The 16,840-nt window shown below is 49.7% G+C and overlaps 1 protein-coding gene across 3 annotated transcripts in view; it reads right to left on the bottom strand.

The window, feature by feature from the left end:
- The window catches only part of SPINT2 (serine peptidase inhibitor, Kunitz type 2), a 32,540-nt gene extending 15,927 nt beyond the window's left edge, over positions 1-16,613 (bottom strand). For 2 of the 3 annotated variants that reach the window (XM_005589083.4, XM_074023444.1), the window contains exon 1: positions 16,126-16,613. In XM_005589083.4, coding sequence (XP_005589140.2) covers positions 16,126-16,231 — 106 coding nt within the window. In that variant the 5' untranslated portion in view covers positions 16,232-16,613. Of the gene's footprint in view, positions 1-15,487; positions 15,637-16,125 lie in introns of those variants that run through there. The other variant, XM_065535492.1, reaches the window with a different exon arrangement.
- Between the last annotated feature and the right edge of the window lie 227 nt (positions 16,614-16,840).

The raw sequence follows: 16,840 nt of genomic DNA, 5'->3' as shown, positions 1-16,840 counted from the left end.
CAATCTGAGGGCTCACCAAGGGCAGGCCCTCTGCCAGGCCTCTGTTTTCAGTCACACTCAGTGACAGGGTCATGGACACCAACATACCAAAGGAAACGGCCAAGGCTGGGGGGAAATGGGTTGGACACATTTTTAGAAAGTTACTCCTTAATGAGGAATTCTATTATTATGAAATGACAAAATGCTATATTGGTCTTAGAATAGTATTGGGAAGCAATCATGAAAAACATGACTCAAGTGCTATTTTGTATGCTGACAAATGCTAGGGCAAAATTAAGTACATTTTGTATGTTTTCAAAACCGAGACAGACCAAGAGGAAAAATGCTGAAAGGAACCAAATTTGGATGAACTCATAAGCTTCAGAATATCTAAGCAAAAGTAGAATTCCTGCCTTTAGGGAAGAATAACTTTCTTTTGGAAAAGCATCAGAAATGGCTAAAGTCGGCCGGGCGCGGTGGCTCAAGCCTGTAATCCCAGCACTTTGGGAGGCCGAGACGGGTGGATCACGAGGTCAGGAGATCAAGACCATCCTGGCTAACCCAGTGAAACCCCATCTCTACTAAAAAATACAAAAAACTAGCCAGGCGAGGTGGCGGGCACCTGTAGTCTCAGCTACTCGGGAGGCTGAGGCAGGAGAATGGCGTGAACCCGGAAGGCGGAGCTTGCAGTGAGCTGAGATCTGGCCACTGCACTCCAGCCTGGGCCACAGAGCGAGACTCCGTCTCAAAAAAAAAAAAAAAAAAAAAAAAAGAAATGACTAAAGTCACACATTATCCGAAATATGAACCTCACTTAGAAAATCCTGGCAGGCATTCTGAATGTCAGCTACAGCAAAACTGCAAAACAAACTGGTCTTTGTGAGTGTCTTGGAAAACTGGTTTCTCTGGTTCTGAAGTCACTAGAGCTTTAACCAAGACGATCAGCCTGTGACTAAGACGATCTACAGTCTGCTGGATCAATCTGCCGTCACCTTCTAAGGAGGACATTATAGAGTTCTGAGGGGTCCCAAGTACTGCCAATCTCATCTAACTTTATAGGCTTAAGAAGATAGTACTGGGCCAGTGGCTCACATCTGCAACCCCAGTACTTTGGGAGGCTGAGATGAGCCAATTACTTGCGCTCAAAAATATTTTAAAAATGAGCCGGGTGTGGTGGTGTGCACCTGTGGTCCCAGCTACTTGAGAGGCTGAGGTAGGAGGATCACCTGTGCCGGGAGGCAGAGGATGCAGTGAGCTGAGATTGCGCCACTGCACTCAGGCCTGGGTGACAGAGACCCCGTCTCCAAAACAAAAACAAAAACAGTTGAGATAGTACCTAATCATTTTCCAAAAATGCGTAACTGCAGCTGTGTCTACTTTGCAAAGTAAGTACTTTAATGAAATACTTCAAATATGCTGACGAATACAGAAAATACCCCATGTCTGGTATATCCACATCTCAGTGTCAACAAATTCTAACATTCTCAAGGACTAAACCATAGAGTAGGCTGGCCAGGCAGATCACCTGGGGTCAGGAGTTCGAGACCAGCCTGGCCAATAAGGTGAAACTCCGTCTCTACTGAAAAATACAAAGATTAGCAGGGCATGGAAGAGCACGCCTGTAGTCCCAGCGACTCAGGAGGCTGAGGCAGGAGAATCACTTGAACCCAAGAGGTGAAGGTTGCAGTGAGCCAAGATCGCGCCACTGTACTCCAGCCTGGACAACAAAGCGAGACTTCGTTCTCCAAAAATAAATAAATAAAACATGGATAGAGCGGAAACCCTTTGCATACCCCTCATTCAATCACATTTGCTCTGCCTCTTCCAAATTAACCCCCTACCATCTTGAACTTGGCGTTTTCTTTTATTCATGTTTTTATATCCATTAAAACAAGCTTTTTGGTTTGCTTTGAGATGGAGTCTTGCTCTGTCGCCCAGGCTGGAGTGCAGTGGTGCAATCTCGGCTCGTGCAAGCTCTGCCCCCCGGGTTCATGCCATTCTCCTGCCTCAGCCTCCCGAGTAGCTGGGACTACAGGCGCCTGCCACCATGCCTGGCTAATTTTTGTATTTTTAGTAGAGACGGGGTTTCACTGTGTTAGCCAGGATGGTCTCGATCTCCTGACTTTGTAGTCCACCCAACTCGGCCTCCCAAAGTGCTCGGATTACAGGCGTGAGCCACCATGCCTGGCCCCAAAACAAGCTTATTTTTAAAACAAGCAAAAATAACTTTCCTAGAGTTCTAGTTATTGACACACTCCCATGAGTGCTATGAGCTGAGGCATAAGAGCTTCTTGCCTCACCACATGCAGAACAGGAAAGCCCAAAGCCACTCCTGAAATGCTTCTCCTACTCCTCCTCCCACCTATCTTTTTTCTAGAACAAGGGTCTGCAAATGTTTTCTATAAGGGGCCAAATAGCAAACACAGGCAGCAATTGGCCTGCCCGTCAGTGTGTGATCACACAAAGCAATCTCATAATCAGTGGGAAAAATGATATTGCTCAACGACATTTAAAATTTTTTGTCAGCTGGGCATGGTAGCTCATGCCTGTAATCCCAGCACTTTGGTTGAGGTTGAGGTGGGTGGATTACCTGAGGTCAGGAGTTCGAGACCAGCCTGACCAACATGGAGAAACTCCATCTGCACTAAAAATACAAAATTAGCCGTGCATGGTGGCGTGTGGCTGTAATCCCACCTACTCGGGAGGCTGAGGCAGGAGAATCGCTTGAACCCAGGAGGTGCAGGTTGCAGTGAGCCGATCCACTGCACTCCAGCTGGGCAACAAGAGTGAAGCTTCATCTCTCAAAAAAAAAAAAAAAAAAAAAAGGCCAGGCGCGGTGGCTCAAGCCTGTAATCCCAGCACTTTGGGAGGCCGAGACGGGCGGATCACAAGGTCAGGAGATCGAGACCATCCTGGCTAACATGGTGAAACGCCGTCTCTACTAAAACATACAAAAAACTAGCCGGGCGAGGTGGCGGGCACCTGTAGTCCCAGCTACTCGGGAGGCTGAGCCAGGAGAATGGCGTGAACCCGGGAGGCGGAGCTTGCAGTGAGCTGAGATCCGGCCACTGCACTCTAGCCTGGATGACAAAGCAAGACTCCGTCTCAAAAAAAAAAAAAAAAAAAAAAAAAATTTGTCAAGCTGGGCATGGTGGCTCATACCTATAATCCCAGCACTTTGGGAGGCCAAGGCAGGAGGATCATTTGAGGTCACGAGTTCAAGACCAGCCTGGGCAACACAGTGAGACCCTGTCTACAAAAAATAAAAAAATTTTTTTGGCCAGGTGCAGTGGCTCACACCTGTGGTCAGGATTTCGAGATCACCCTGGCCAACATGGCAAAACCCCATCTCTACTAAAAATACAAAACTTAGCCAGGCATGGTGGCACGTGCCTGTAGCCCCAGCTACTCGGGAGGGTAAGGCAGGAGAATCACTCGAACCTGGGAGGCAGAGGTTGCAGTGAGCTGACATCACGCCACTGCACTCTAGCCTGGGTGACAGAGCAAGACCCTGTCTCAAAAAAATAAGGTAAAAAAACAAAACAAACTCTATTGGCTATAAATGCAGAGTAACAAAACAAAACAAACAAAAGAGTATTTATTTAGCATACTGTAAGTTAAAACATTAGAAACATTTAGGATTACAGTGTTAATTTCTTTGCAAAATATTTTTTTTTTTTTTTTTTTTTGAGACGGAGTCTGGCTCTGTCGCCCGGGCTAGAGTGCAGTGGCCGGATCTCAGCTCACTGCAAGCTCCGCCCCCCGGGTTTACGCCATTCTCCTGCCTCAGCCTCCCGAGTAGCTGGGACTACAGGCGCCCGCCGCCTCGCCCGGCTAGTTTTTTGTATTTTTTAGTAGAGACGGGGTTTCACCGTGTTCGCCAGGATGGTCTCGATCTCCTGACCTAGTGATCCGCCCGTCTCGGCCTCCCAAAGTGCTGGGATTACAGGCTTGAGCCACCGCGCCCGGCCTGCAAAAGAATTTCTAAGGGGAGTTTGAACCGTGCTTGTGGTCTTCTCACCATATAACTTACGACTAAGGGCAAGCATCATTTCTACACCTTTTCTAACAACTGCCAAACACTCTTCTAGATCTGGATCAGCTTTCAACGTTTTATCCTTTGCTCTTTCAATGTCACAAAATTGCTCTGAGAGCTGCTTCACAGAAGAGGCTTTGCCAGCGTTGCTTCCTCTGGGCCACCATCCAGAAAGTTACAACTGCCGCCCTCATTTCTGTGGACAAGAAGCCTTCACAAGCTCCCCTGGCTGCAGATCCAGAGTCTCTCCAATGGCAGAGGGAAGTGCAACACCTCCCGTAAGCTGGTCTACCACTCCATTGTATGTTTTTTTTTGTTTTTGGTTTTTTTTTTTTTGAGACGGATTCTGGCTCAGAGTTGTTTTTAGGAAAGGTGTCCTGCAGTGTTTTTCACTAAGGTGGCTCACACCTGTAATCCCAGCACTTTGAGAGGCTGAAGGGGGAAGATGGCTTGAGGCCAGGAGTTTGAGACCAGCCTGGGCAACACAGTGAGACATCATCTCTACAATTTTTTTTTTTTTAATTAGTTGGGTGTAGTGGTGTGCATCTGCAGTACCAGCTACTCAGGGGGGCAGAGATGGAAGGATCGCTTGAGCCTGGGTGGTGGATGCTGCAGTAAGCAATGATTGTGCCACTGCACTCCAGCCTAGGTGACAAAGCGAGACCCTATCTCAAACAACGAGAAAAAAGGGCCAGGCGTGGTGATGCACCCCTGTAATCCCAGCACTTGGGGAGGTCAAGACAGGTGGACTGCTTGCGCCCCAGACACTTTTTACAATGGAAGGAGGTGCTCTCAACGGCTACCCTGAGACATATGGTAGCGTGAATTGGAATTGTCCAGACTGACTGGGGATATAGTTCTTGTCCTCCCAGGGTTTGCAATTAAGCTGGAGCCACAAAACTCAGTTGGATAGAGAAAAATCACAGAAGGGCTAGGCGCGGTGGCTCACACCCGTAATCTCAGAACTTTGGGAGGCCGAGGCAGGCAGATCACGAGATCAGGAGATCGAGACCATCCTGGCAAACATGGTGAAACCCCATCTCTACTAACAATACAAAAAATTAGCCAGGCCTGGTGGTGGGCGCCTGTAGTCCTAGCTACTTGGGATGCTGAGGCAGGAGAATGGCATGAACCCGGGAGGCAGAGCTTGCAATAAGCTGAGATCACAGTACTGCACTCCAGCCTGGGCCACAGGGCGAGACTGCGTCTCAAAAAAAAAAAAAAAAAAAAAAAAAAAAAAAAAAAGGCGGGGGCCGGGCTCGGTGGCTCACACTTGTTAATCCTAGCATTTTGGGAGGCTGAGGTGGGTGGATCACAAGGTCAGGAGATGGAGACCATCCTGGTTAACACGGTGAAAACCCCTACTAAAAATACAAAAAAAAAAAAAAAATTAACTGGGCATGGAGGTGGGTGCCTGTAGTCCCACCTACTCGGGAGGCTGAGGAGGGAGAATGGCGTGAACACGGGAGGCAGAGGTTGCAGTGAGCCGAGATCACGCCACTGCACTCCAGCCTGGGTGACAGAGCGAGACTCCATCTCAAAAAAAAAAAAAAAAGGAAAAAGGTAAAAGATTATAATCACACCCTCAATTCAAAGAGCTTGTAAGCTATGCTTTGGTATACGGGAGTGACACAAGAAGGAAGAGTCATTTGGCAAAAGTGTGTAGGGCAGATTAGAGGAAAAAGCCTACACCCTGAGCTGCTCCAGCAAAGGACCAATGAGCACATAAATCCCTGGCTGATTCGCACAAGCCAGCTGTGCTACCTGGGGCAGTCTTCCTCTGTGCTTTTTTCCTCTTTCATAACAGGCAACAATAACACATGCAATAAACAATGAATAAACCCCATGTTCTTTTATTAAGTCCCATATTCTCTGATTTAGGTATGGCTAATTTCTAAAATCATGCATATTTTTCACTAGGCACGGTGGCTCACACCTGTAATCTCAGCTACTCAGGAGGCTGATGCGGGAGGATTGCTTGAGCCTTGGAGTTCAAGGCTGAAGTGAGCTATGGTTGTGCCACTGCAGTTCAGCTTGGGCAACAGAGTGAGATGTCCATCTCTAAAAAAAATTAGTAAGTTAAAAAAAAATTTAATCATGCAGATTATAGAGGTTCAGAATGATAAAGCAAAGCTCTGATTATGAAGCCATCATGTCCCTTTGGGTTAAGGTGAAAGACTGGGAATGTTAGCAAGACAACTATCTTGAGGATGTTATAAACAGACCTCAGCCCAAGCAGGAGGGAAGGTGTGTCTGCATGTGATTTATACCTGTTCTGGATCTGGTCAGAATAAAATGTTTCTGGCAAGTCTGTGAGCAGAGTTCCCTTTTGTAACCTCTCTCCAGACCCAGTTTCCTGCTGTGGAATGTACCATCAGTCTTGAGACTATCTTGCCAATCGCTTGTCTGGGAAATGGCATTTGTTCACTGGAACTTCAACTGGCTTGTGAATAATAAAGCACAGAGACTCGGTCGGCTTTCTCTCCACGGGCCCCATGGAGATAAAGTTCATGGGCTTGCAGATTCATTTCCTAAAAGTAATGCAAATGGGAGGTTTTTCTTTGACACACCGTACCAATATAAGAGTGCTGTGTTGGCCGGGCGCGGTGGCTCAAGCCTGTAATCCCAGCACTTTGGGAGGCCGAGACGGGCGGATCACAAGGTCAGGAGATCGAGACCATCCTGGCTAACCCGGTGAAACCCCGTCTCTACTAAAAAAATACAAAAAAAACTAGCCGGGCGAGGTGGCGGGCGCCTGTAGTCCCAGCTACTCCGGAGGCTGAGGCAGGAGAATGGCGTGAACCCGGGAGGCGGAGCTAGCAGTGAGCTGAAATCCGGCCACTGCACTCCAGCCTGGGTGACAGAGCGAGACTCCGTCTCAAAAAAAAAAAAAAAAAAAAAAAGAGTGCTGTGAAGACAGGCCAGGCACAGTGGCTCATGTACGTAATCCCAGCAGTTTGGGAGGCCAAGGTGGGCAGATCACTTAAGGTCAGGAGTTCGAGACCAGCACGGCCAACATGGTGAAACCCCATCCCTACTAAAAATACCAAAAAAAAAAAAAAAAAAAAATTTGCTGGGTGTGGTGGCTCATGCCTCTAATCCCAGCTACTTGGGAGGCTAAGGCAGGAGAATTGCTTGAACCTGGGAGGCAGAGGTTGCAGTGAGCTGAGATCGTGCCACTGCACTCCAGCCTGGGCAACAGAGCGACACTCCATTTCAAAAAAAGAGAAAGAAAAGAAAAAGTGTTGGCTGGGCGCGGTGGCTCAAGCCTGTAATCCCAGCACTTTGGGAGGCCGAGACGGGCGGATCACGAGGTCAGGAGATCGAGACCATCCTGGCTAACACGATGAAACCCCGTCTCTACTAAAAAATACAAAAAACTAACCGGGCGCGGTGGCGGGCGCCTGTAGTCCCAGCTACTCGGGAGGCTGAGGCAGGAGAATGGCATAAACCCGGGAGGCGGAGCTTGCAGTGAGCTGAGATCCGGCCACTGCACTCCAGCCTGGGCGACAGAGCGAGACTCCGCCTCAAAAAAAAAAAAAAAAAAAAAAGAAAAAGTGTTATGAAGATTAAAGGAGTTTTTAATCCATTTTAAGTGCTTATTTGGCACACAGCTGTTTGTTTTAGAGACAGGGACTTGCCCTGTCACCCAAGCTGGAGTACAGTGGTACAATCTCGGCTCACAGCAGCTTCGACCTGTGCTCAGTGACCCACCCACCTCAGCCTCCAAGTAGCTGGGACTACAGGCATGTGCCACCATACCTAGTTAATTTTTGTATTTTTTGTAGAGACGAGGTTTTACCATGTTGCCCAGACTAATATTGAACTCCTGGGCTCAAATGATCTATCTGCCTCAGCCTCCTGAAGTGCTGGGATTATGGGCATGAGCCACCGCACCTGGCCTGGCATAAAACTTTTAACAAATAGTAGATATTGTGACTTTAGGATTGTATTTTTTATGAAGGTAGGACTAACATAGGGACAGTCAGAATAAAGAGAATGACACATTTCACTACAAAGTCCAACCAAGCATGCTGACGGAGAGGATAAGGAGGAAGAGGATATACAAGGAAGGCCAGAAGTACAACCTCAAGCCAAACCAATTATTTCTTATCTTCATTTAGAGGAAGACAATGGCAAACCACCACATGGGTCAAAGTCCTGCATGGCTACAAGATCAGGATATGCTGGGCTGGGAGGCAGAAAGCCAGAGGGAGGGACTGGTGGAAAAAACAAACACCAAACAAATGAACCAACACACACCCTCCATGCTTTCCACACCCACTTGCACTTGCACTTCAAGTATCTTTTCCCCAGGGAATGAATGAGAGCATCTTAAAAAGAGGTACTGAGGCCGGGCACAGTGGCTCACGCCTGTAAACCCAGCACTTTGGGAGGCCGAGGTGGATCACTTGAAGTCAGGAGTTCAAGAAAACAGGTACTGAATGACAGGAGGTACTGAAGCCTACTTCAATTCTACCAAGCAACATTCCAAAGGTGATATTTACTGTGCAGTCAGCCTTATTTTAAGGTGATCTACACATCTACCTACTTTGGTTAGCTGGCTAGGTTCTACATATTTGAGTGTTTCTGTTTCCAGTACAGAAAGTTACCAACTACCCATCTCCTCTAGGTTTGAGTGTCTGGAAGTTTTCATTATTGAGACAATTCAGAACCTTTCAAAAAAAAAAAAACTCAGGTATTTATGAGGAAAGAACATTTACAATTACAAATCCAACTTAAGTTATGAGGCTCATAAAATCTTGTGTTTCAGATATAAAATCTTGGCATTTTCTATATAAAATATTTAGATATAAAAGTTTACATTTCAGGCCGGGCACAGTGGCTCATGCCTGTAACCCCAGCACTTTGGGAGGCCGAGGCAGGAGGATCACCAGAAGTCAGGAGTTCAAGACCAGCCTGGCCAACATGGTGAAACCCCGTCTCTACTAAAAATACAACAAAATGAGCCAGCGTGGTGGCGCATGCCTGTAATCCCAGTTACTCAAGAGGCTGAGGCAGGAGAATCGCTTGAACCCAGGAGGTGGAGGTTGCAGTGAGCCGAGATGGCACCACTGCACTCCAGAGTCTGGGCAACAGAGGGAGACTCCGTATCAAAAAATAAAAAATTTACATTTCATAACCTATCAACACAATGCAAGCCATCACTACTCACGCCCACTGTCACTCCATATTCCACTCTGAAACAGGACTACTAAGTTCACCCTCGCCTCAATCTGTAATAAGAACCTGAGCAGCCCAGGCCGGGCGCAGTGGCTCAAGCCTGTAATCCCAGCACTTTGGGAGGCCGAGACGGGCGGATCACGAGGTCAGGAGATCGAGACCATCCTGGCTAACACGGTGAAACCCAGTCTCTACTAAAAAATACAAAAAACTAGCCGGGCGAGGTGGCGGGCGCCTGTAGTCCCAGCTACTCGGGAGGCTGAGGCAGGAGAATGGCGTAAACCCAGGAGGCGGAGCTTGCAGTGAGCTGAGATCCGACCACAGCACTCCAGCCTGGGGCACAGCGAGACTCTGTCTCAAAAAAAAAAAAAAGAACCTGAGCAGCCCATCTGAATAGCTGGGAAGGAAACAAATAGTTTCAAATCTTCCAAGGAACTGTCTGCTGTTAATTCACATTCAGGCACTCTTTACCTTCTGCAAATCACGGGCCATTTTCAGAACTGAGGAAAGCTCTTGGACCCTCTCTCCGGAATGGCGTTTCTCAACCTTTTTTCATTACTACCTTCCTCCTAAGGAGACTTTTGGGACATGTTTTTCCTAATCGCCCCATGAAATTTTAATACCACAGACATACTGTGTATCTATTCATGTAGAGTGGCCCTTCAAAAGGTCACAAACTATTGTAGCATCTTTTTTTTCTTCCACCCCTTTAAGAACATGCCACAGCTCAAGCCTGTAATCCCAGCACTTTGGGAGGCCGAGATGGGCGGATCACGAGGTCCGGAGATCGAGACCATCCTGGCTGACACAGTGAAACCCCGTCTCTACTAAAAAATACAAAAAAACTAGCCGGGCGAGGTGGCAGGCGCCTGTAGTCCCAGCTACTCAGGAGGCTGAGGCAGGAGAATGGCGTGAACCCAGGAGGCGGAGCTTGCAGTGAGCTGAGATCCGGCCACTGCACTCCAGCCTGAGCGGCAGAGATAGACTCCGTCTCAAAAAAAAAAAAAAAAAAAAAAGAAAAGAAAAAGAACATGCCACAGACTCTAAATGACAGACCCTGGTATACACATGGACAAATCATCACATATAAAATTGTTCTGAGATGGGTCTCGCTCTGTCGCCCAGGCTGGAGTGCAATGGTGCGATCTCAGCTCACTGCAACCTCCACCTCCTGGACTCAAGCAATTCTTCCACCTCAGCCTCCCACGTAGCTGGGACTACAGGCTGACTAATTTTTTGTATTTTTTGTTTCACCATGTTGAAACTCCTGAGTCAAGCAATCCACCCGCCTCGGCCTCCCAAAGTGCTGAGATTACAGGCGTGAGCCATTGTGCCCAGCAGTGTTACATAAAAGTGAAGGACTTCGATTAAGGAACTTCTGAGGCCACTGACCCTGGGCCCAGTCAGGAATCCCCCTGAGCTCCGTCTCCAACACATGTGTGTAAAACAACATGTGAATTCTTGCCCTCATTTCTAAAATGACTTCTAATCATAAAAAGCATATTTCAAGTAAACTTCAGAATAACTAAACCCTAGCTCCTACTTCACCTGCCAAGGAAAATAAAACCAACAAACAAAAAGTAAATAAACTCCAAAGTTCCTGGGCCTCAGCATCAACATCAGCACGTCTTTACAGGGAGTTTTCAAAAAGATGTTGCCAGAAACAACCGTGAAATGACACTTGTGAGGAGGATCTTGCAGGACATCGGAATCTACATTCTAATGTCCACATTAGTCACGGCCAGTGGGCCAAGGCATCCTGGGGCTAATGGAGTCATTTCAGTGTGACTCCTGCTGGGCTCTCTTCTGCCTCACGTGAGCCACAGGCTTATCACCCCTCATTCAGCCTCCCCTGCAGTCTCCAGACACGGCAAACAGAAGCTCTGCACACATGCTGCAAATGGCTGGTGATGGGTAAAATGAGAAACAGGTTGGGGGTAGGGTGAAAGAGGAGAAGTACGCTTTCTCCATCACAGACTGAGCTCTCAAATACTGACCGTGCAAAGTAATGTTTCCAGTGGAAAGGGGACAGTCTCCTGCGGAGACCTGAAGGCAAGGCCCTCAATCTTCTTTAGGAACTGCAACCATTTGAACCTCAGAAGCCTCCATTTTCAGTGCTAAGCACACCAACCCTGACACTCATCACCAGACATACACTCATCTGTTCATTTATTGTACTGTCTTCCTCTCATTACGACACATCTGCCATGGACGGGGGAGGGGGTCTGTTTTGTTCAGTGCTCTATTTTGAGTGAGTCAGTCCTGGCAACTGGTGGGAGCTCAATAAACATTTACTGACTACATCAGTGAATAAGACTTCGAGCTACCCTGGAACCAAACTGCCTTGCCTGCAAGTAGGACAAGCATCCCTTCTATGGAGGATAAGAATAATGTGAGAAGCTGCTTTAGAGAATTCCCAGCTGATCGTCAACACCAGCTTTACTTTAGCTCTTCTGTCATCTTATCTCTGACCACAACATGCGTCACAACTACCCATGGGGGTGCGGATGAAAGTAAAGAAAGGGTGGCAACTAATAACATGTCTACGGAATCTGCTGGAAAGCTTACCTTTCAGTTAAGGTTCTGGAGACACTGTAATTAACCCAAGAGGTCCATGGATTTCGAAAATCCCTTGGAAGTGCAGGAGAAGGCCAGGCCCAGTGGCTCGAGCCTGTAATTCCAGCACTTTGGAAGGCTGAGGTGCGCAGATCACCTGAGGTCATGAGTTCGAGACCAGCTTGGCCAACATGTTGAAATCCCATCTCAACCAAAAATACAAAAATTAGCTGGGCTCGGTGCTGCACACCTGTAATCCCAGCTACTCAGGAGGATGAGGCAGGAGAATCACTTGAACCCAGGAGGCAGAGGTTGCAGTGAGCCAAGATGGCGCCACTGCACTCCTGTCTGGGTAACAGAGCAAGACTCTGTCTCAAAAAAAAAAAAAAAAAAAAATGCAGGAAGAGGTTCTCAAATGAGTGTTGCCCTGCTTGCCTCCAGTGGAAATTCCCAAGAAGAATCAACAAAGGACCTTGAACCAACCTAACACGGTGAAACCCTGTCTCTACTAAAAATACAAAAAATTAGTCGGGCGTGGTGGCAGGCACCTGTAGTCTCAGCTACTTGGGAGGCTGAGGCAGGAGAATGGCGTGAACCTGGGAGGCGGAGCTTGCAGTTATCGCAGTACTGCACTCCAGCCTGGGCGATGACAGACTCTGTCTCCAAAACAAAACAAAAAAACACAAAGGACCTTGAGCCAAGTAACCATTAACACAAGTTCTGATGCCCAGGGCCAGGCACAAAGTTATTGGCAGCAAGAACTACACCTAACTGGCCACTTTACTTTAGCTCTTCTGGTCTTCGGCAAATCTTCCATGTCCTCAATCTCTCCTCTGAACACTGTTGCCACCCTCTCACCTAACTGCAATCTCCTCTGAGGACACACCTCCTGGGGCCCTTCCAAGTAGGGAGGTCTCCTTGCTCCCGGGAGCTGCTTCTGGACTGTTCTCCCTCCACCTTTCCCAAAACCCCCAGCTGGCAGACGCCCATTATCAGAGTAAATCATTCACTACCCTGCCTGGCACGTTGTCTGCCAACCCAGACAACTACTCCTTCCCAACTTTAGCTCCGGGCCTGCCACCTCTCCCGCTGCTCTTATCATCATTCTTAGAGATTTCTATATCCAGGTAGATGGTTCTCTGGAGGTTCCAAGACCTCCAGCTGATCTCGTCCCACCCTCGCCCCCCTCCCTCTCAGGGTCACACCTAGACCTGTCTCAATAACTGCCACCTCTTCAGAACCTCCCTCTCATGCATCTCACTCACTACCCACTGCATCCTATCTGTCTGATTCATTCCCTTCAGAACCTCAACTCCAACAATCTGCTGGCCCTACCAACTCGGCCCTCCGCCCCCTCACATCTTCACACAGAATAAATTTCTTGACCAACTCCCATCCTCACTCCCTCACACATTCTCTGCTCACTCCTCCCTCAACACGACATTCATCCGGCAGCACCTGAGCCACTGCATGGAGCTTCAGCAACACCACACTCCCAGTGGATGACTCGCTTCCAGAGAAAACAGAAGCAATCAGGAAGGAGGGAGGAAAAAAAAAAAATCAAAACTGCCTCCTGCCTCCGATTAAGCTGTTCAAGCTTTCAAACAAACAGAACTTGTGATAAGTGAGGGCATTAGTTCACCCAGTCAGACACTAGTACTTCTGAAAGGTCAGTAGGTCCAGCCGGCAGCAGCAGTCAGGGATGCCACTCTGAACAGAGAAGGCCTCTGCAGTGAGACCTGGCTTTGTCAATTACTACTGCAGAGTGACCTCGGACAAGGCACGTAACTTCACCACCGCACCCAGCTGTCTCAAAGGTTAAACGGCACATCCGAGCTCAGAGTAAGCACCAGAGGTAGCAAGAGGCCAGGTAACTGGGAGGTACATCCTAACGTAATTACTTCACCTGAGAAAGTCCAGCAGCGCTGCCAAATTCTGGTTCTGATTGCAAGAACGGTCAGCGTCTGCATGCCTGACTCCCAGTCACCTACAGCTGAGCCTCTCCCCACCAATTCACTTTTTTCTCCTGCCTGGGGCATAGGGAAATTAACCAGTCCCCAGAAGTTACCACAGGTGATGACTTGGTGCACACCTATCCTGCTCTTTTTTCTTTTTTTTCTTTTGAGACGGAGTCTTGCTCTGTTGCCCAGGCTGCTGTGTAGTGGCTTGATCTCAGCTCACTACAGCCTCCGCCTCTGAGCTTCAAGCGATTTTCTTGCCTCAGCCTCCCAAGTAGCAGGGACTACAGGTGCGCACCACCATGCCCAGCTAATTTTTGTATTTTTGGTAGAGACGGCGTTTCATCATGTTGCCTAGGGTGGTGCTGAACTCCTGGCCTCAAGTGATCTGCCCACCTCGGCCTCCCAAAGTGCTGGGATTACAGGCATGAGCCACATTGCCCGGCCTTCTATATATATATATATATTTTTTTTTTTTTGAGATGGAGTTTCACTCTTGTTGCCCAGGCTAGAATGCAGTGGCACGATTTCGGCTCACTGCAACATCCGCCTCCCGGGTTCAAGCAATTCTCCTGCCTCAGCCTCCTGAGTAGATAGGATTACAGGTGCACGCTACCACTCCCGGCTAATTTTTTTGTATTTTGTAGTAGAGACGGGTTTCACCATGTTGGCCAGGCTGGTCTCGAACTCCTGACCTCAAGTGATCCGCCCACCTTGGCCTTCCAAAGTGCAGGAATTACAGGTGTGAGCCACCGCGCACAGCCTTGGCCTTTTGTTTTTTAACAGATCTAGTCCTGAATCCAGACTGCTTTCTCTTTCCACCCAGTATCTGTCTATAAAGCCCTAGGCCATCTGGCTGCAGCCTACCTCTCCCACCTCCCATCCTCCTCCAGTCCCCGCCTCCTTCACGCCAGGCTGGTTCTGTCTTTTCCCTGAACCCAACCAAGCTTGTTCCAGCTTCAAGGCCTTTGTACTCTATTGCCTGCAACTGGACACTGGTCCCCCAGGTCTCTGTATGGCTACTGCCTCCTCATTCTTCATGTTAGAGCTCAGATGTCACCCTCCTCACAGAGACCTCCACCGACCACCTGAGCTAAAGCCCCAACATCTTAGTCCCCCTGTTGGTGTACTTCACCTGGTTCATTTAATTCTCAGTAACTTAATCTCATGGCAAGTGCTTTTTAAACCTTCCATATCGCGGCGCGGTGGCTCACGCCTGTAATCCCAGCACTTTGGGAGGCCGAGGCGGGCGGATCACGAGGTCAGGAGATCGAGACCATCCTGGCTAACACGGTGAAACCCCGTCTCTACTAAAAATACAAAAAATTAGCCGGGCGTAGTGGTGTGCGCCTGTAGTCCTAGCTACTCGGAGGCTGAGGCAGGAGAATGGCGTGAACCTGGGAGGCGCAGCTTGCAGTGAGCCGAGATCGGGCCACCGCACTCCAGCCTGGGCGACAAAGCGAGACTCATAATTTGATTTTATTCTATCAAAAAAATAAAATAAAATAAACCTTCACTAGCTCTGCCTCTCCCACTAGAATATTAGCTCTGTGAATGCAGGAACCCAGCTCGTCTGAGTTAACTGTTATCACCAGCGCCAGTGCCTGACTCGTAGCAGGGCCTCAGTTAAGTTTTGCTGAATCAATGAATTCTTTCAAGAGAGCTCTTTTCAAAACCCGCTGGTGCTTGTCTGAAGCAGTTAAGGTTATAACAACACTTGTTCAAAGAGACCTTTCAGACCATACTTCCTTAAGAGTGTAGAGGTTTAAATCACCTTATTCGCCACCGACTTCTAAGGACCAATTCAAAGAACCCAACTCCAGCTGCCAATACTCTCTCGCGCCTTAGCAGAGCCTCCTCTTCCCCAACGCTTGTTTCCTTTCTTGCTCCCTCCTTCTCAGGCACCTAGTGCAACTCAACTACAAAAACTTCGGGGGAGGCTCTCGTCCAATCTCCAAAGAGGCAGGGTTGAGGTAGTCTTCTTCCCTTAGTCTAAAACGGCCAGCAGGTCACCAATCCAACCCCCACCCTCTCACAGGCCTGGCCTCTCCCTGGGCTTTGGCCATGGTACATTCCACCGCCAGGAGGAGGCAGGTCTTTAGTGCGGCTGCTCACCCCGCTCCTGCCACAGGAAGGAACAGTGCCACGCCTTCTTGGTCAATACCCTTAGACTCTTCCTTCACCCGAAGGAAACTCTCCTAACCCTCGCTCCTCCGCCCGTCTTCGCTCTCGAGGGCTCCCAAACCTCATCTCAAGGCTCAATCCTCCAGGGCTGGTTCCACCACACCCACTGAACGCCATCAAGTCGCCCCCAGTTTCCTCCCCCGCCACTTTCTCCCTGCTCAGACCCCCATTGGTCCCCGAGCCCCTGCCCCCTGCGCCCCGCCTCCAGCCTCCCCGCCCGGCCCTCACCGTGGATGCTGCGTTCTCGGTCGGCCGCCAGGACCCCAGAGAGGAGCAGTGATCCCAGCAGGGCGAGAAGCGCCCGGCCCCGCCTCAGCCCGCACAGCTGCGCCATTGCCCGCTCCGCCGAGACGCGCAGGCGACGCCACAAGCCTCCAGCCGTTGGGGTCTCGCGATCAGGTGCGGGAAGCCCCTCGCCGCGCACGCGCACTGGAGCGCCTCGCGTTCAGGTGCCGGCGCTCCGAGAGGGTCCGCCAGGTGCCGAAGCCCCCGGAAGTCGCCTTTCCGGACCTTCGGTGCGGGGACACCCGGCCTTCTCGGCGCGCGATGCCTGGGTCTGCTCCTCGCACCTTCGCCGCCTGCGACACTCAACGGTCCTCCGCGCGTTCAGAGCCCCGCTACACCTCCCAACGCACGGGGGTCGCCAGAGCCAATGGCGAACGCCTTTGGAAGCGGCTTCCGAAGGTGGCAGGGCAGGCAGGGGGCGGGGCGCACCTGGCTAGGCAGGGCGAGCAGGGCGCAGGCGCAAAGGGCCGGCACCTGCGCGGCCACTTCCCCGCCCTGGGCGCACCTGGGCCCGCCCCTGGTGCTGGGGGAAGAGGCGGGACTTGCGCGAGCCTGGTCTCCAACAGAACCTGGCGGGTTGGGACGCCTGCTCGCTGAGCACCTTTCACCCTTCCCGTGGGCTTGGTGACGAAGTCCGAGGAGGGCCTTCGCCATTGGA

The sequence above is a fragment of the Macaca fascicularis genome, chromosome 19, assembly GCF_037993035.2.
Source record: "Macaca fascicularis isolate 582-1 chromosome 19, T2T-MFA8v1.1".
Taxonomy (NCBI): Eukaryota; Metazoa; Chordata; class Mammalia; order Primates; family Cercopithecidae; genus Macaca; species Macaca fascicularis.
This window is presented reverse-complemented; position numbering and strand designations above follow the sequence as displayed.